General features: G+C 52.2%; 1 protein-coding gene and 1 long non-coding RNA gene across 2 annotated transcripts; one reads left to right on the top strand and one right to left on the bottom strand.

The window, feature by feature from the left end:
• Positions 1-696: 696 nt before the first annotated feature.
• Positions 697-11,690, bottom strand: LOC122467558 (arpin). Its single transcript, XM_043553939.1, has 6 exons — positions 11,478-11,690; positions 10,149-10,224; positions 7,017-7,149; positions 3,634-3,840; positions 3,080-3,243; positions 697-2,175 (listed from the first exon to the last, which is right to left on the bottom strand). The coding sequence occupies exons 1-6, from the start codon at positions 11,567-11,569 to the stop codon at positions 2,167-2,169; spliced, it is 681 nt and encodes a 226-aa protein (XP_043409874.1). The 5' UTR covers positions 11,570-11,690; the 3' UTR covers positions 697-2,166.
• Positions 11,018-17,667, top strand: LOC122467562. Its single transcript, XR_006293016.1, has 3 exons — positions 11,018-11,189; positions 15,903-16,012; positions 16,170-17,667. It is a non-coding gene; the product is annotated as an uncharacterized LOC122467562 (long non-coding RNA).
• The last annotated feature ends 1,357 nt before the right edge of the window (positions 17,668-19,024 follow it).

Raw genomic sequence — 19,024 nt, 5'->3', positions numbered from 1 at the left:
GACTTCAGGTGGCCCCAATGGAGCGCTAATCCCAAACCTCACAGCCATATCATCGAGCCCTGGCTCAAATACGCAAGAAGGTAAATGAAAACTGGAATCAAGATAATAACTGCTGGAGGCGTATTACTTCCTGCTCAACTGCTAATCAGTAGGACTGACTTCAGCCTGGGCAGGTCAGCAGTCAAGGATTTAGACAAGTTCCCTCAAGTCTAGGAATATAACCCTACTTCACAGGGCCAGGACTCCTCGGGCCCCTGACTTCAAGGTCCTTCTATAGGCCAAGGAAGCAAAGGACAGGGGAAGGAACATAAGCTTTGCTTTGGACATCTCTGGATTTGAATTCTGGCTGTTTCACTTATTAGCTGTGACTCTGGGCCAGTTGCTTCAACCTCTCTGAAGCCCCCTCTCTTCCCTGTTACATACATGTGGAAGCAGAATAAGCCAGTAAAGAATACAGAGTTTGAAACCTGAGTGCCTGGGTTTAAAGTCCTCTCTCCTCTATATACTACGAATGGAGCCTGTAAGCTTCAAAATCATACAAAAAAAAAAAACAAAACAAAACAAAAAAACAAAACGGGAATAATCATCACATGCACCTTAAACAATAATCACAGGTACCTCATGGGATTGCTGTGAAAAGTAAGTAAGATTTTGCCAGCGCCGAGCAAATACAAGTTTCCCCCACTATGCAAAAAGTACAGCAATCCTATGAAACTTTTTATAAACTGAAATGGTAGAAAGTGAAGAAACAATGGGAAATTTTTTGAGCATTCACTTAGGCTTTCCTGAAACCTTAGGGCGCATCTCGCTAACGCATGCACATCATCGACTGAGGTGAAGCAGGTGCTCATAGACAGTTCAAAGCTATGGGGGCTGGATGCCGAGTGTCATTCCCAGGGAAGGAGACTCATGGGGCCACTCTCGCTGCTTGGGGTGTGCCCAGCCTCTGTAATGGCTGGCTGCAAAACAAATGCTGAACACAACTTTCAGTTTTTGCCTTTTTTCACAAAAATGAAAACCCTCTTCAGATTGCTTTCGGTTAGCAAAAACAGGTACTAAGGTAGGTCTGTCATAAGAGGCAAGGGTCATAACACGAACTTTCTTAAATTCGGACATTTAAGAACTTTCTTAAATTCGGGACATCTGTACCAGCATCAGGAAGCGGGCTGTAATTATTATCACGGAAAGCATCTAGTGCTGTGTTTGATACATCAGGGGGCTCGTCGCCGCCCCCTCTGGTCCCCGAGGCAAGCAGGACCCACATGCCACCACGTCTGTGCCCATTCTTGGGACGTGTAGAAGTCAATTCCACATCTCGTCACAGATCTGGGTGTGGGCTCATTACCCAGCAAGGAAATGTTCATGATCAGAAAGACACGGCTTCCTTCTTACAGGATCACTGCTCAGTTGGAAGACTGTTCACACCTGACGTAACCCAGTCAGCGGAAAGGAATCCTTTTCTGAAAATTTACTCATTCATAAAAAGTTCTCAAAGTACAAAAAATGAAGACAAAGATGTTATCAAAATGTGGCCTGATAGAATGAGTCTGAAAGGTAGGGATCAGCCAGCCATACCTGTGAATATGCTAGGCCTCCCAGAGAGCAGCCCCAGGAAAGCAGCCAGGGAGGTCAGGAGACAGGAGCCCCCCGTGTGGCAGAGAACCAGAGGGGGGATAAAGAATTGGCAGCTGTAGGGGAAGAAAAGGGCACATGGGGGAAAGGGAGGTGTGAACGAGAGAGCAGAGGCTACACCGCTGGGCACTGGGGAAAAGCGACAGGTGTGCAGGGAAGGCAAGAAATACAACAAGGACAGAGGAAGGAACACCTGAGCCATTCTGCATGCAGATGAGGGACATTCCCCAAGTCTACGCCAAGACCAAGTTCTATTCCTCTGACTGCCCCGGGGGGACCCATCCACTGCCTGCCTCTAGAAACAAGGCTGCCACTCAGGGCAAGGGCCACCGTGAAAATACCTACAGACGGGCCCTGCATGAGCCACAGCATGGGGCCCCCACTGCTCATGTCGTGGTCTGGGATTTGGTTTTTGCAACGCTTATTCAAAGGGTATTCCATGGTGGCTGTAGGGAAGAACCAGGTAAGCCGAGCTCCAGAGTAGATGTTGATGGAAGAAATTCTCAGCAGCGCTGGTGGGACCCAGAGGCGACCTCAGTCATCCTACGAGTTAAGTAAAGAGGTGTGAAGAGAGCACATTTCATGCAAGTCTTCTACAAGGCATCAGACAAACAAGGGTTCAACCGAGTGGTACCAATGGGGCCCTCGGCCATCCTCCTTGGCTTTCCCTCATTAGAGCTGGCCCAAGGAGCTGGCCTGGCAGCCCTGATTATTTTTCATTCCGAGACTCCCTTTGGTAAGACAAAGGGGAATCCAGACCCTCTACTCTTCCTGCCCTGCTTTCTCTGGCGAATGTCATCATTCGCCATGGGTGAATAACCCATTTTTCAGTGACTTTGTTGTAAATGTTCAATTTGGGGCCTTTTGACATCAAACCTTCAGGTGAAATATGCTTCAGGAAAACACATCAACTGCAGATAGGCTAAGGATGGACTGGGGGGGGGGGTTGATCCTTGGCAGGAAAAAAAAAAAAGAAAAATCTAGTAAGGACCAAGCCAGCCATTTTCCAGCCACTTTGGGCAGAGAGCCCAGAACGAAGGAGAAAAAAAAAAAAGCTCATTCAGCTCAGCTGCCACAACATGGCTGATGTGTTCACTTGAAGTGATAATGTTTGGAGATGTAATGGCATCAGGTTTCCCTGGTTTCCCTGTGAATTCCATTCTTTCCAGCCCTTGCTTTTATCCAACTTTGGAACTTTCCTGTAGATTGGCACAGTTCAGACCTACCGAAAAGAAAGGTCTCTCAGGTTGTCACCCTTCTTGCCTCGAAAGGAGTTTTCCCGAGGCCCACACATTCTCAGAAATTCCATGAACACCAAAGCTGGGGGGAGCAAAATTTATGCTGCCGTGTCCTTGTCCTACACCCAACCACAACCTGCGTGTACGAAGCTCCCGCCCAGAGATAAACCGTACCAATGCCAGACCCGTAGACATCTCTCTTGACCTACCCACTCCTCGTCCTCCGCCCCGTCCCCCTGCTCTCGGATCTCCGCCGTGGCCCCCTCCGAAGACTTTTGGGCCATGATGTTGTCCGTCCAGGATGCTCCTGTCTTTCCATCACCAGCGAAATTACACTTGGTCACTGTTCCAGCCTCAAGTTTGGCTAATGACTCTGAAAGAAGGGAAGAAGTTGAACGGCTTGTCTTTCTCTAGTGGTAAAATAGTGGGGGGCCGGCCTGCTCTGCTGGGTACCCTAGGCCCGGGTTAAACCACTGCTCTCTTCAGTGCCCTCAGGGAGGCCCTGAGTGTGACCCCCAAGGCACTAAATAGGAGAGGTCACCCTAGGGAACCACGGGATTGGGCGGCACCCCAGGATCCAGAGTGTCTAGGCTGCTGGCCCCAGGGCACTTGTCCGGAGACTTAGGAAGAAGTCTCGGGAATAAGCAGACCTGGCCCACTCACGTGGGTTCTCAGCAGGTGGGGTGGAGGAGCCCTAAACAGGAGGCCGGGAACCGCTATGGGCCACGGGGACACGAGACCACGTGAGGGCTGCACTGCTCACCCAGGAAGGGGCCGTCGCCTCGGGTTTTCAGCCGTACCCCGATCCCCAGCTCGAGCTCCATCGCCCCCATCTCTGACTCGGGCATCCAGAACGCCACCGTCTGGTCGGGGGTGAGGCTCTCCGTCAGCGCAAGCAGTTCTGGCTTTTGCACCAGGCTCTTCAGCGCCTCGGGCGTGAGTCTGTCCGTGTCCCCCGCAGCTTCCACCTCTGCAGGCACACAGCACAGGAGGGTCACAGCAAGCACTCAGGGAGGGTCTTTTGGGAGCCAGGGGAGACCTGAGTGTCTGACGTGCCCACAACCACCTGAAGGCAGGGCTGCGCGTGCCCGCGGTGCCAGGAGTCATCGAGGCTGTCCTGGCAGGTGACTTCCGGCCCCGGGCTCTGGAGCCAGGCTGCCTGCTGCACATCTGCTCACAAGCCACGTGAGCCCGTGCAAAGGTGACTTAACCTCTCTGTGCCTGACAACGAGGGATAAAAAGGGTACCTAATGACAGGGCGGACATGAGGTGTAAACAAAATGACACCCGTGAAGCACTTAGCACAGAGTCTGGCACGTGGTAAACCCCCAATGAGCGTAAATGTTTTCATTATCCCTTTTTTTTAACGCGGGAGAAAATGCCGGCTTAGAGAGGTGAGGTGATCTGCCCAAGGTCACACAGCTGGTCAGCGGAGGAGGCAGGATTCAAACCCTCTACAAAATTCTGCCTCCGCACGGATTCCCCCCTGCCTAGACAGGGTTCTTCTCCCCAGGCTCTCAGGGTCTCCTGGCTGGGCTGGGGTCTGTGGAAGGAACAGCGAACTACGGGGTCCACATACTCTCCCCTGGCCGGGTCACCCCAGCCCCGGCAGAGCTCGGAGGCTCGGAGGGGGGGATCCCAACAGCCTCACCTACCTGCCCTGAATGTCCCAAATCTGCAGATCCCGGGTCGGGTCCGGCGGGGGACGTGGGGTGGGATGAGGTGATGGTCCGAGACTGAGAGGTGAGGCCTCACGGGGCTGGGAGGACTCACAGGCCCCAAGAGCCCAGGAAGGTGTGCACAGCCACCCCAGCTCAGCAACCCGGCACGGGCCGGCAGGCTGGCCTCTCCATGCCGAGAGCCAGGGGCAGCGAGAGTAGCCCAACAGCCGTGGAGGCCGGACCCTGTTCCATTCAGGGTGTAAAACCTTGCCGGGTTCCCCAGACGCCGCACTCCCACCAAGGGCTTTCGAACTGCTCCTGGTTCCTCAGCCCTCACCCCGCCCAACGTCCCTCAGACAGACCACCTCTCACCTCCACTCCCCAAGGTCACGGAAGCCCGAGGTGGGGTTACTCACCCTGCCACCGCCCTGTCAACTTACCGATAAGCACAAGAAACCTCTCCTCCTCTTCCGTTTCCCTCTCAAAGGACCAAGTGTCCCTCTCCTGCCTCGAGCCAGCGTTCCTCCATCTGGGTTCCAGATCCCACCCCTCTCCGTCCTCGGGCACCTGGGTCTCCTGCTCCACACTGGATCTTACCTTAATGCCTTCCTGAATTCTGGCTTTGACACCCACTACTCCAGACCCCCCTCTCCCCGAGTCACTGGGAGCACTTCACTGTGAGCCCACTGGATGCCCCACAGTCCTGGCCTTGCTGGGCCTCTGGCAGCACCTGACCCCATTGCTACCCCCCCTCAGAGAGACACATGCTCCCTACTTCCCTCAGACCTCTGCAGGGTCCCTCCTCTGGTTCCTAGTGGGCTCTTTCCCGGCCTCCCGGGTGACTCCATATCCACTCTCACAGCTTCCGTACTCGCAATGTGTGATGGGCCCTAAACGTGTGCCATCAGCTCCGCCTGCTTCCTGGGTTCCAGAATTGTGCCTCCAAGGCCCCAGCGGGCATCATCCTCTACCTAGAGGTGCAACCACGTGTCCCAGACAGAACTCTTCTCCTCACACCTGCCTGAGCCCAAACCCCAGGGTCGTCCCTGACCCCTCTCTCACTCTCCCCATCTCCAAACACTGAGGCCGCTGTGCCTCCTCTGTCCCGAGTCTCTCCAGTCTCTGCATCCTCACTGACAGGCCCTTAATCTGGCCACCACAGCCTCTTAACAGGCCTGCTGGTCGCCCCCTGGGATTTTTGTTAAGTTTACTTATTTTTTATTACTATTATTATTTTTTTAGTAATCTCTACACCCAACATGGGGCTTGAACTCACGATCCCGAGATCAAGAGTCACATGCTCTTCTGACTGAGCTAGCCAGGCACCCCTCCCCCTGGGAGGGGATTTGTTTATTTTTTTAAGTTTATTTATTTATTTTGAGAGAGAGAGAGAAAGAGCATACTCGAGCAGGGAAGGGGCAGAGAGAGAGGGAGAGAGAGACAATCCCAAGCAAGCTCTTCACTGTCAGTGCAGAGCCCAATGTGGGGCTCAAACTCACAAACTGTGACATCATGGCCTAAGCTGAAGTCGGATGCTTAGCCCACTGAGCCACCCAGGTGCTCCCCGCTCCACCCCGGGATTTTTTAAAACCGTTCTAATCACATCCCTGCCCTACGTGAAACCACTCACAACAGGACTCCCTTGCATTCTCGATCAGGTGTCCTTCTGGGGCCCTTCTCCACCTGGCTCCTGCCTCCCTAAAGGCTTCTCCTCACCTGCATCAGGAGCCCCCAGTTCCCAGCATGCTTTGGCCTGCAACCCCCTCCTGCAACACCTTTCCAAACCCCAGCACCCTGCTGATTCCTGCTTTCCTTTCAGCTTTTCGCACTGGTGTTCCCCACTCCAGGCCCGCCCCCGACCGTGCCTGCCTGGGCCCAGAGCCCCTCCTCTGTCCTGTCCATCTCCTCTAAGGGACTGAGGACATCTCGAATGCAGGTCCAAATCTTGTTTGTCCCCGTGGTCCCTGGACCCTGGCATGTGGCTCAGGGCCTGGCAGAGGGTAGATGCTCATGAAATATTCAGAGAATGAACGGACAACTGAAACTATGAATGAATAAACTGATAGAGAGATGGAAGGATTCTCACTCAACCTCCAAACCTTCTTCCACAGACAGCAAAGCGGTCCCTGTAGAGCCACAGTTGGAAAGAGGAAGGAGGTCCAAGGGCCTAAGAATCATATGGAATTTGGGCAGGAAGACGAAGGCTGCCAGGGGCCTGGCCTGGGCTCTGCACAAAGGCAGTGAGAGCCCAGAGCCAGGTTCTCCGACGCCTCTGCCAGACTGCAGGAGTCAGGCCAGCCAGGCCCCTGGGATTGAGGTGGGGCACTGGGGATCCTCTGAGTGAATGAGGGGCAGGAGTCCAGCCAGCAGGCCCCCAAGCCAGACATGGACTCCAAGGCTGAGCGCACACTCATTAGGGACCAAGAGACACAGCAAGGCCACAGGCTGGGAGGGCCCTGAGGGAGGAAGGACGGAAGATACCTACTGTAGGACGACATGAGGAAGCCCGTGTTCACCTTCTTGGTGGCACTGAAGTTGGGCTCGATTTCGTTTCCCTTGGGGTCGAACTTCCGGCGATGGATGCGACTGGGCCGGATGTAGAGCACGTAGTAGCGCTCCTGGGGCCGGAGACAGGGAGGGCGCTGTTTCACTCCCCCCACCCTCCAACACACACACTCCCCACAGGGCTCCACTGCGAGCCCCCCAATCTCCCCCTCCACCCCGAATCCCATCTCAGCTCCCAAAGATATTCCAGTTGGGCAGATGCCCCGCCCCCCCCCCATATTCGCTCATTTATCCAATCACATGCTCAGTACGCACCTGCCTCACATAACGAAGCATGTGTGCTCCTTGCGGCCACGAGACGGCAGGCCCCCCGCCTGACCCCAAAGTCCCCCCAGGGCCAGAGACAGACAGCACATACAGAAAACCATAACCCAAGCACCGAGGACCCCAAATACCACGATGCAGGAGTGGAGGAGGGCAAGGGTCATAGAAAGGGCACTGAAAGTTCCCAGGGAGGGCGGCCACTATGCCACTTCCGACACGTGTCGGACCTGGGGCTAATCCCTCCTAGCCTCAGTTTCCCCTGTTGCGTGGGGACAACGTGCTGTCTACTTTCAGAAACGCGGCAAGGGTTCGATGAGATTCTAGAGACGCAAGCAGCGCAAAACGTAAAGGGTGCTGCAGATGCTGTTTGCCAGCTACTCTGGCCAAAGCGGGTGGGTCACATGCTCCTGGGCACTGGAGACGAGGAATCCACCTCTTGGCAAGGTCTCCAAGCATGGAGAAACCTGCAGCTTCCGGGGAAAAGGGAGTAGGGAGAATATTAAAAGCCTGGGACAGGTACGAAATAAAAGTCAAGGTCTGGTGCGCATGTCTGAGCAACAGAGGATAGTCAGAGGCCTCGTGGGAGCCCAGGCCGGGAAAGCAAGTAGCACCAGTTTGAAATGGGCCTTGAGTTGGTATTTGGAGTTTGGACTTTACCTGATAGACAAGAAGGAATCCCAAAAGGTGTGTGTGCGTGTGTGTGTGTGTGTGTGTGTTAAATATTCTTCAACATTTATTTATTTTTTGGGGGGGGGGGAGGGGCAGAGAGAGAGAGGGAAACACAGAATCCGAAGCAGGCTCCAGGCTCCGAGCTGTCAGCACAGAGCCCGACGTGGGGCTCGAACTCACAAACTGTGAGATCATGACCTGAGCCGAAGTCAGACGCTTAACCGACTGAGCCACCCAGGCACCCCACGAGGGAATCCCGAAAGGTGTTTGAACAGCAGTGAGGCCCTCCAATATGTCTTTCAGGAAACAAGTGACCGGGAGGGCAAGAATGAGCGTCGGGGGCAGCTGGAAGGTTTGATGAGGACAGGCTAATTTTCTGAGGCCCCATCCGCCTAAGGCCAGTTGGAGGAGGAAGGGGAGGGGTGGGAAGGGATGGCCAAGGTAGAAGGACCAACAGGACCAGGCACTGCTTCCCGGGGGGAGGCTGGAGGAAGAGACAGTAGAGGTTTGCAGGGGTCTAGTGCATTATCATTAGAAGGGAGAACTCAAGAGAAGGCAAGTGTGGGCAGGGCTGACAGAACGCTCTGCCCCAAGGGCAGCAGAGGGAGGCCGGTCGCACATCAGCCTGCAGCTACTGCTGGCCCTGCCGGGCAGGCTGGCTGGGGGCTCCGGACTGCTGTGTCCACCCTGCTGGCTGGCACCCTAAGGAGGGGGGTGGATGCAGCAAAACACCTCTTGGGCGAAACCGGTGCCGAGCTGGGAGCGGAGGCTTTTCCCGGGGCTGCAGGGCAGCAGCGGGCTCTGAGCCCCTGGGACGAGCTCCGCTTTAGAGAACAAGGAGATAAGGTGGTCAGCACACCGAGTGGGGCTGTTAGAAAGGGGGTGGAAATTCAAAACTAGGGCTCAGGAAAGACACGGGCAAGTATCGGAGGGTGAGCAGTGGGTGCGTCTGTGGACACCTGAGATGGCGTGGTGATGGTGGGCACGACCCCAAGGGTGTGAGGGGGCAAGCGGACAAGGGCACGGACATGGGAACTGAAGCCCCAGGCGGGGTCAGCAATGCAGACTTAATGTGGAGGCTGGACAAAGGCCCAGAACACAGCTACCCTCCTCCCACCCCAACGTCCCTGCCTGTATGCACGAGGAGGCCCAGGTCCACAGCAGTGACCTGCTTTCTAAAAACCCCACATTCCAAAGTGCCCAGCCACACACAGTGCTGCTCAAAGACGAGCGAGCCCAGGCCAAGAGAGCCACCACTTTGCAAATGGAGAACTTTAGGTCTCCTTCCAACAACAAACTCCACCAGTACGTTTTCAATGATTCAGGGGCGCCTGGGTGGCTCAGTTAAGTGTCCGACGTCAGTTCAGGTCATGAACTCACGGTTCATGAGTTCGAGCCCCGCGTCGGGCTCTGTGCTGACAGCTCAGAGCCTAGAGCCTGCTTTGGATTCTGTTCCTTCCTCTCTCTCTGCCCCTCCCCCACCTCTCTCTCGCAAAAATAAACATTAAAAAACAATTAAAATGAATCAATTCCAAAAAATTCAAAGGTGACATGACCTCCCAGGAACAAACCTGGTCCCCAAAAGGGGAAGGTCACTGCTGACCCCTCAGGCCCCAGGGCAGTGGGAGCTACCAGACCACTTCCAGAAGCCAGGAATCTGGGCCCTTGGCCCTCCCAGAAAACAGAGCCCCTCATCCTGCCCACCCAGCGAGGCTCCCAGTCCTTTACACAGAAGCAATGGGACCTCTTTGGAGCACCTTCCAGCCCACACAGCACCCACAGCCTCAAGTCCTGAACGGGTCACCTCACCCCTTCCTGCTCTCAACCCTCCCAATCCGAGCCCCAAACACTCACCACTGGGGTCAGTGCTGATCTGTGTCCTCAGCAGGAAGCCAGGCCCCGTCATCTGTCCTCTGCCCAACGCCAAAGTCACCTTATACTCAGTGGTCCCTTTCGGCTGCTATCTCCCCACCCACTCCCCACCTGCCCTGTGAGCCCCTCCCGGGAGGAACCGGACCCCAAATCTCAGCACTGATGTAGTCAAGCACCGGGAGATCTGCCGGTGGGTGAGGACCGTGAAGGCAGCGCCCTGCTGGTGTCCCCAGGAAAGCGTCCTCACCTTCCTGCCACGGGCATCCAAGATGCTGTGCCGAGACACGTCCAGCAGTTCTCCCTCCAGCAGGACGCCATTTCCCCTGGGGATGGAAAGAAGGGATCAGCTGGTTGTGTCAGTCCTCAGGGAAGAGGCGTAAGTTCAACGGCCCAGGGCAGAGTGTGCACTGGGATAGAAGCAAGGCCCACAAGTGTCTCCTATTCACCTGATTCCCAAACGCTGGGGCACTGCCCAGAGAGTGGAAGGGACCTCCTCAAGGCTGCAAGACCAAGCTGTGGCCCCTCCTGCAAGGGGTTACTGTAACCAGGGCCTCAGTCTTCCTATCTACAAAACGGGAGAATAGCCACCTCACTCTGAGTCTTGTGATGATGATGACAAAAGATCATGTGAGTGAAAGTGCTAAACTATGAAGTGCTTACCAAATAGAAAGGATTTTACTTCTTTAATCAAACTTGAGGGAGGGGCCTAAGCTGCTATAAAGTATCTTCCCTTTTCACCTGTTTTAAAACACTTTCTATTCCTCTTGTCATCCATACGCACTTAGAGGTGGCGAAACCCCACACCAGAAGTTTTATGACTAGCCCAAGATCGTGGGGTCCCTCGCAGAGAGTTCCCCGCTTCCCGCTTCTAGTTTTCACAAAACCTGGGGGTTCCCTTTTAGAGCCACAGAAATGGGAGAGGGCGGGGACACGGGTAGGGATGGGGGAAACTCTGTTACCTGCCCCTACCGACTCCTCACCTCCAGATTCCTTAGTGTTTGTACCTGCTGCTGGCATGGTCCACGTGTTCTCAAAACCTCTGCGTGGGCCACCGCAGGGCCTCCCCTCCACCCCATCCGGATCCCGATCCCACACGCGCCTCCAGGCAGGCACTGCCCTCCCGCGGCCGCGCCACGCCAGCTCCCCCGCGCCGTTGGGATCGCTCCATGCCTTCGTCCCTTCCGGGGCGGGAAGTGCGGCGGGCGGCCTGAGCCAAGGCCCGCGGGCAGGGCGGCGAGGCAAGTGGCTGGGAGTTTTACAGTCGCGACAGGCAGGGGTAGAGACAAAGGTCGGTGCGTTCGAGCTCCGTTTGGGACTCGGATCGAGACCCTCTCCCGACGCTACGGGGCGGGGGCCAGTGGGGAATTTTAAGCCGATCTGTGTTCTAAGGGTGCGCTCTGCTTGCAGGGCGGAGGGGAGCGCTGGGGCGGGGGGGGCGGGGGCGGGTGGCTTTGGCCAGGTCTGCCTCCCCTCCCACCCGCACCCGGACCGCGGTCCCCTCCCCAATCCCGAAGCCCGGGTTCTAAACCGGGGCGGAGGCGGCCCGAGAGGCAGGGGCAGAGCGCGGCGGGCCTACCCCTGGTGGGCGGCGGGGTCCCAGGCCCCCGGCAGCCGCGCGCTCCGCACCGCCTTGTTCCGGAGGGCGCTGTCGTCGTAGATGCGGCTCATGATGCGCACGGCCCCTGCGTCCGCGGAGGCGGCGCGCGGGGTCGCGGGCTTGGCGCCGGGAGCGCGGAGAGCGCGCGCGGGGCCGCAATTCCCAGTCGCCGAGCCGGGAAGGGCGCGGCCCCGGGCGGGATTTAAAGGGGCCGAGCCCATTCCTGCCGCGGGACGGCGCGCGCGGGGAGGTGGGCTTCCGGCAAGACCCTCGGCTGGGGCCTTAGCGTGGGCAGGGTGAAAGCCACGTCCTCCTCTTTCCCTCCCTCTTTCGCGTTGCTAGAGGGAGACCCCCCCCCCCGCCCCAACACACGCACAAAGGGGGAAACTGAGGCCCAGAGATCCTATAGGATCAGCTCCGGAAGCAGCGGGAATGGGGAAAAGAGAACAGCTCTCAGGGATGGCGGGCTGGTCGGCACAGAAGCTACTCTTGATGCTCCCACAGTGGCTGCGGAAGGGGTTCCAGGGATCTGTGCTTAGTTTTAGGTCAGAGCAAGGGCACATGGAGGTTTGTGCCCCAACTGTGTAAGGTTGGCCAAGTTTCTCAACCTCTCGGAGCTCATGCGTCCTCCTTTATGGGGTCAGGATGAGAGGAGTAGTCACGATTAATTATCTCACTCTACAACATAGCATTTCCCCTCTCTGCCTTCCCACACAGCTCTTGAACCCCTCCCCAGCTCCCTCCCCACTGTCCACTGCCCAAGTATGTAACAGTCTAGAGAGGCGTTTTTCCAGTGCAGGGCTCTGTTCTGACCCTGGGATTGTTGAAAAGTCTTGGTACTCTTGCTTGAGAATGGGCACTTGAACCCATTCATGGAGTTCATCTGTGGCCTCGGAGGGGGAGCATTCAAGAAGGGAGGTACCGGGTTGCCCAAAATGAGCTGTTAGTGGTAGAAGCAGCCCCTCTCCCCACACACACATAAAGACTTGGGTGGGTCCTAGCGTTTTTGTTTTCAAGGACTCCTTCCTCCATTAAAAAAAAATTGGGGGTGGGGGGGGCGCCTGGGTGGCTCAGTTCGTTGGGCATCCGTCTTTGGCTCAGGTCATGATCTCACGGTTTGTGAGTTCAAGCCCCGCGTGGGGCTCTGTGCCGACAGCTCAGAGCCTGGAGCCTGCCTTGGATTCTGTTTCCTTCTCTCTCTGCCCTTCCTCAACTTGTGCTCTGTGTCTCTATGTCTATCAAAAAATAAATAAATGTAAAAAAATTTTTTTTTAATTAAATAAAATTAAAAAAATTTTAGGGGCCCCTGGGTGGCTCGGTCAATTAAGCGTGGACTTCAGCTCAGGTCATGATTGCATAGCCCCATCAGGCTTTGCGTAGCCCCATCAGCTGTGCTGACAGCTCAGAGCCTGGAGCCTGCTTGGGAGTCTGTGTCCCCCTCTCTCTCCGCCCCTCCCCCGCTTGCACTCTGTCTCTCTCTCTCTCTCTCAAAAGTAATAAAGCATAAAAATAAATAAATAAAAATTTTAATTATATTTTATGGGTGGGTTGACCTAACAATGAATATATTAATATTATATATGAAAACATTTTCTTCAGCCTAAAAATTCTTTTTTGTTTTCTTCTAATTTTAAGGAAATTAAAACATTTCCATGGGCCCCAGGCTTTGTGTCTAATGGATCAGTTAGCCCCACCCCCAGCCTGGCCTACCAGGCTGTTCTGGAAATGTCTGAGAAAGAAGGACAAGACCCTTAGTGGGAAGTCCCTCTGGCAGAACTGTCTTTTGGTTCTCTCTCTTCAAAACTCCCCAGCCTGATATAAGGAACTCCTACAACCCAATAGCAAAAAAAAAAAAAAAAAAAAAAAGCAAAAAACAAAAAACAAATAACAAATAACCCGATTTAAAAATGGGCAAAGGAACTGAATAGACATTTCTCTAAAGAAGACATACAAATGATCCACAGGTACATGAAAAGCTGCTCAACATCCCTCATCATCGGGGAAATGCAAACCGAAACCACAATGAGATATCACCTCATACCTGTTAGAATGGCGAGTATCAGAAAAAACAAAAGAGAAATGTTAGGGAGGATGTGGAGAAAAGGGAGCATTTGATACACTGTTGGTGGGTGTGTAAACTGGTCTAGCCACTGAGGAAAACGGTGGAGGGTTCTTAAATGAAACCTAGAACTGCGATATGATCCAGCAATCTCACTTCTGAGTACCTATCCAAAGGAACAGAGATCAGGATCTCAAAGGGGTGTCTGCACTCCCGTGTTCCGCACAACATTGTCCACAATAGCCAAGACATGGAAGCAATCTAAATGGTCATCAGTGGGTAAATTGGGGGGAAATGCGGTATATACCTACAACGGAATATTATTCAGCTTTTTAAAAAGGAAGGAAATCCTGCTATTTGCAACAACTGGATGAACCTGGAAGGGAAAGAAACCAGACACGGTAAGACAAATACTGCACGATCTCATTTGTACACGGGAAATCTAAAAGAGTCAAACTCGTAGAAGCAGAGAATAGAGTGGTGGTTGCCAGGGGCTGGGGGGAGGGGGAAATGGGGAGATGGAAGTCAAAGGCTACAAAGTTTCAGGGCTACAAGATGAATAAGACCTAGAGATCTGTACAGCACGGTGCCTCTAATTGATATTGCAGTACATACTTGAAGATTTACTAAGAGGGTGGGGTGCCTGGGTGGCTCCGTCAGTTAAGAGTCTGACTTCGGCTCAGGTCATGTGCTCTTGGTTGACGAGTCTGGGGCTCCGTGCTGACAGTTTAGAACCTGGAGCCTGCCTCGGATTCTGTGTCTTCCTCTCTCTCTGCCCCTCCCCTGCTTGCACTCTGTCTGTCTGTCTGTCTCTCTCTCTAAAAAATAAACATTAAAAAAATTTTTTTTATTTTTTTAATTTACTAAGAGGGTAAATCTTATGTTAAGTGTTCTTTTCATACACACAGAATAATAGTAACAAATAAACAAGGGCAGGAGGAAACTTTTGGAGGCGATAGGTGTGATTATGGCATAGATTATGGTGATAGTTTTTTGGGTGTGTACTTACCTCCAAATTCATCAAGTTGTATACATTAGATATTTACAGCTGTTTTTATGCCAATCATGCCTCAATAAAATGGTGTAAAAAACAAACAAAAAGCCGCAGGCTGGTCACAGCCACATGACTGGCATGGCCCCCTTCCTTTGTCATCTTCCCACTCAAATGGCTTCAAGTCTCCTCTGTCTTCTATGGCAGCCACTAGCCACATGTGGCTATTTTAATTTTTGCTTTAATTAATTAAATCTATGTAAAATCCAATCCTTCAGTCTCACTAGCCACATTTCAAGGGCTTAATAGCTAGCAACCTGTGGCAAATGGCTACCATTTTGGATAGCACAGACACAAAACAGTTCCATCACTGCAGAAAGTTCTATGGGACAACGCTGCTGTAAATCCTTTCTTGGAAAGAATAATCTCTTTCTCGCTGGGCTCTGTGACTTCACCCCATCAGTCCAATCGGGAGAACAGGCACCAGCGAGCCACGAAGCTAAGAGAATAAGAAAACTTTTTTTTCAAAAGGTTCCGATATATATTTCCTAAAGAGTATCAGTCATCATTGGCAAAAGACCAAAACTCTTTTGGACTTTCTTATACCTATTTGTAGATTATTGATGTGTCTACATTAAATTGTAAACCATGAGGTACAACACAGAGACAGCTTAAGCTCTGGGCCCCTCAGTACGATGGCCCTTTTTAAGGACAGGGTTGAAGAACCCTAACAATGTGTTCACATGGGCATATGCTTTTATAAAATGTTCACAGGTAAGGCAGTTTTTGGGTTTTGTTTTTAAATTTACATATATATATATATATATATTTTTTTTTTTTTTTTTGAGAGAGAGAGAGAGAGAGAGCAAGCTGGGGAGGTGCAACGAGAATGGGAGAGACAGAATCCCAAGCGGTCCCCACACTGTCAGCACAGAGCCCGATGCAGGGCTTGAATTCACGAACCGTGCGATCATGACCTGAGCCAAAACCGAAGGTCAGGCATTCAACTGACTGAGCCACTCAGGCACCCCAATAAGGCAATTTTGGATGTGGTCAGTTAAGACCACTATCTCTCTCTCTCTTTTCTTTTTTTTTTTTTTTTGGCCCGAATTTTCCTTTACCTCATGTCAGATATTGGAATGACTCGAATGAGAGTCAAGTTGGCGTGAGATACGTTTAGTTTGGGTTTCATGGAACAGATTTACGGGGTCTATAGTCTTTCCCACCTATCATTCGGTTTTTGCAAGCTGTGCTGGTGTGGGTGTGCCCTACCAGCCTCTGGGCCGACTCACCTACTGTAGGGCACCAAGGTGCAGGGCCAGGGATCACATCCCAGCAGAAATGTGTCCTGTAGAGCCCGGCACTGAGACTGCATGGGGACAGGAGAAGCAACAAAGCATGGATCATAAGGAACCAGAAGCCGGTGTATAGAAAATTCTTCTACTCCCCAGACCAGGTAAAATCGTAAGCAGAAGATTGGTTCTTAATCCTCATCAAAATGCAAGTTTTCTCAGGAATGTTCTCGCTAAAGACGTAATTATAAACCCACCAACATTTTTTTTTCTCTCTCTTTTGGTGGGCACTGGGCACAACTGAACGTATCAGGATTTCTGTTGAGCAGAAATAGACAACAGTGAAACAAACAAGGAACGCCTGCCTGTGTGTGTAGTCTCGGGTTTTATGCATCGCATCACATCTTAGCATATCTGACACATCTTGTCTTGACAAAGTCTGCTGGTTCCGGAAGAGAGAGAGCACCAAATTGCCACAAATGCGGTGAAATAATCTGAAGAAACCACGCACACACACCACACAGCAAAAGATGCAAAACAAAGGAAGCACTGAAGAGAGAAAGCATCATACAAAATAAGATGCCAGAATGAGAACGAAGCCTATCCATCACGTTACATCAATAAATGCAAATAGGACAGGCCTTGTTTGGAAAGAAAATCTATGATACGCCTTTGTTATCAGACATCTCTTTGTGCCACATCACAGCCTCTGGTCCTTCCATGCCTCCAGAGCCTCTGACCCGTCCTGTCCTAGCCTCTCCGGGGTGACCAATTCTGCCCGCGTTCCAGCTGACTTCTGACACACAGAAACAGTCCTCCACACTTCACCTCACGGCCACACGCTTGCCCCCCTGAGACAACTGGTCCCAAGGGCGCTTAAAAGAAGACTCCCGGGATAGGATTGTGACATTGAATTGCCTCCTTACTGGTCTGATGGCAATGAGGGCACTTGCTAGAGTAAAGCAGGGGGTGGTAACCCTTGGCATGAACTGGGCATCAAAATTACTGAGGTTTTCACCTGTGGTTACGTGGGGGTGAGGGGCAGGCAGAAGGTGGAGTTCAGCTGGGTACTGCAATGTCTGCAGCCTTTCATTGGTTATGGGGGCAGTGATGATTATGAGAAATGCAGAGTAGGCGGGCTTTTATGAACATGAGACACCTTGCAAAAAAGAAAATGGTAGGCTCGGGGTAGCTGACAGCCAGCTTAAGGATTTGTAAAAGCCGTGGGGAGCTTTATGGCAGTTTTGAGGAGCCTCAACTCCTGCAGCTCGGGGGCAACCTGATAAAGCCAGGCTCCGCCGCTGATCGTCAGGGTGACAGGGCTGCTTGCTCTGTGCCAGCTGCTGCTGAGATGACAGACCTTGTGCGCTTCAACTCACTTCGTGTGGGTACAACCCACCAGTGCCCCAAGCCCTCCTGTGTAGCACGTCTCCCCCTCTTGCCCTGAGGCGTCCACATTGGTGCTGAGGTGCGAGACACTGGGGGCCCTCTGGGCGCCAAGCTTGGAGGACCCTGAAGTGAAGGGCAGTTAACACTTGTGGAGAGAATGTTTGACCCGTGGGGGACGGAAGCTGCCAGATAAAATTCTCCCTTCTTTCTCTCCCTGTATGGACAATGATGAAATACAGTTAAAAAGGAAGATGGCCTCTTGGAAGATGGTCCCATGAGATCAGACACACACTCCCTCTGCATTCCAAGCCTTGACCTGCTGAGTGATGCAGCCTCAGATTTGCTCTTCCCGCCTCCCTGACCCTCAGCGATGTTCCCTGTTCCCTTCCTCTGGCTTTCCTGGGATTGCATTCCCTAATAAAGTCGTAGCAAGGGAGATTGGGTCTCGGGCTGTGCGTTTTGAAAAACCCAATTTATATAATCATATGTAAGAATTTTCCAGGAGCACCTGGGCCGCTCAGTCCGTTGAGCGTCTGACTTCAGCTCAGATCATGATCTCATGGCTCAGCTCGTGAGTTTGAGCCCCACGTCGGGCTCTGTGCTGACAGCGTGGAGCCTGGAGCCTGCTTCACATTCTGTCTCCGTCTCTCTCTGCCCCTCCCCTGCTCATGCTCTCTCTCTCTCCTTCCCTCTCTCTCTCAAAAATAAACATTAAAAAAAATTTTTTTTAAGAATTTTCCAAAGCAAAATGACCCAGAAAGATAAATATAAAAGGACTTGGCAAACAGAAGACACATACAAACCAAAATGGCAGACACTTTTAATAACAGACAAAATGACACTTTTAATAACAGACAAGGGTGAACTTAACACATAATGCATAAAATCCGATTTTTTTTAAATGGGATTTTATAGTGATAAAAATTACAGTCCACAAAGAAGCTGTATGAGGATGATACCGATGTGTCAAACCAGGCAGTATTAAAATTCAAAAGTAAAACACCATAGAAGAAAATACAAATAAAAAGAGATCACAATGAGATCCCACCTCACACTCATTAAAATGACTAGTCTACAAAAACAAAAACAGAAATGACAATTTTTAAAACAATTTTTTTTAATGTTTTCTTAATTTTGAGAGAGTTAGAGTGTGAGCAGGGGAGGGACAGAGAAAGAGGGAGACACAGAATGTGAAGCAGGCTCCAGGCTCCAGGCTCAGCACCAAGCCCGACGCGGGGCCTGAACTCACAAACGGTGAGATCATGACCTGGAGATCATGACCATGGCCGAAGTCGGACGCTTACCCGACTGAGCCACCCACGTGCCCCCAGAAATAACAAATTTTGATGAGAACGTAGAGAAACTGGAACCCTCGCGCACTGTTAGCGGGAATGTAAAATGAATACAGCCATTATGGAAAGCATTTTTGAGGTTCCTCAAAAACTAAACATAAAACTACCATATGATCCGGCAAGTCGGCCTCTGGGTATACACCCAAAAGAATTGAAAGCAGGGACTCAAACATATGCTTACATACCCATGTTCACAACGGCGTTATTCACAAGAGCCGAGAGGTGGACACAACCCAACGTCCAGCCGTGGATGGATGGCCCCCAAAAACGTGGTAGAAAGCACAGTAGGATATTATTCTGCCTTAAAAAGGAAGGAAATGTTGACACATGGATGAACCTTGAAGACATGATGCGAAGGCCACAAAAGGATGATATTGTATGATTCCACCTATAGGAGGAGGTACTTAGAGTAGTTCTAGTAGTACTTAGTAGTACTTAGCACT

Source organism: Prionailurus bengalensis, chromosome B3, assembly GCF_016509475.1.
Source record: "Prionailurus bengalensis isolate Pbe53 chromosome B3, Fcat_Pben_1.1_paternal_pri, whole genome shotgun sequence".
NCBI lineage: Eukaryota > Metazoa > Chordata > Mammalia > Carnivora > Felidae > Prionailurus > Prionailurus bengalensis.
Note: the sequence above shows the minus strand (reverse complement) of the source record. Positions and strands in the feature narration are given on the sequence as shown.

Excerpts from the sequence above, each read along its gene's own strand:
- LOC122467558 (XM_043553939.1), bottom strand. The coding sequence starts at position 11,569 with ATGAGCCGCATCTACGACGACAGCGCCCTCCGGAACAAGGCGGTGCGG. Across the intron at positions 10,225-11,477 it reads GACCCCGCCGCCCACCAGGG|GGGAAATGGCGTCCTGCTGG; the intron begins GTAGGCCCGCCG and ends TTCCATCCCCAG. Across the intron at positions 7,150-10,148 it reads TGGATGCCCGTGGCAGGAAG|GAGCGCTACTACGTGCTCTA; the intron begins GTGAGGACGCTT and ends CTCCGGCCCCAG.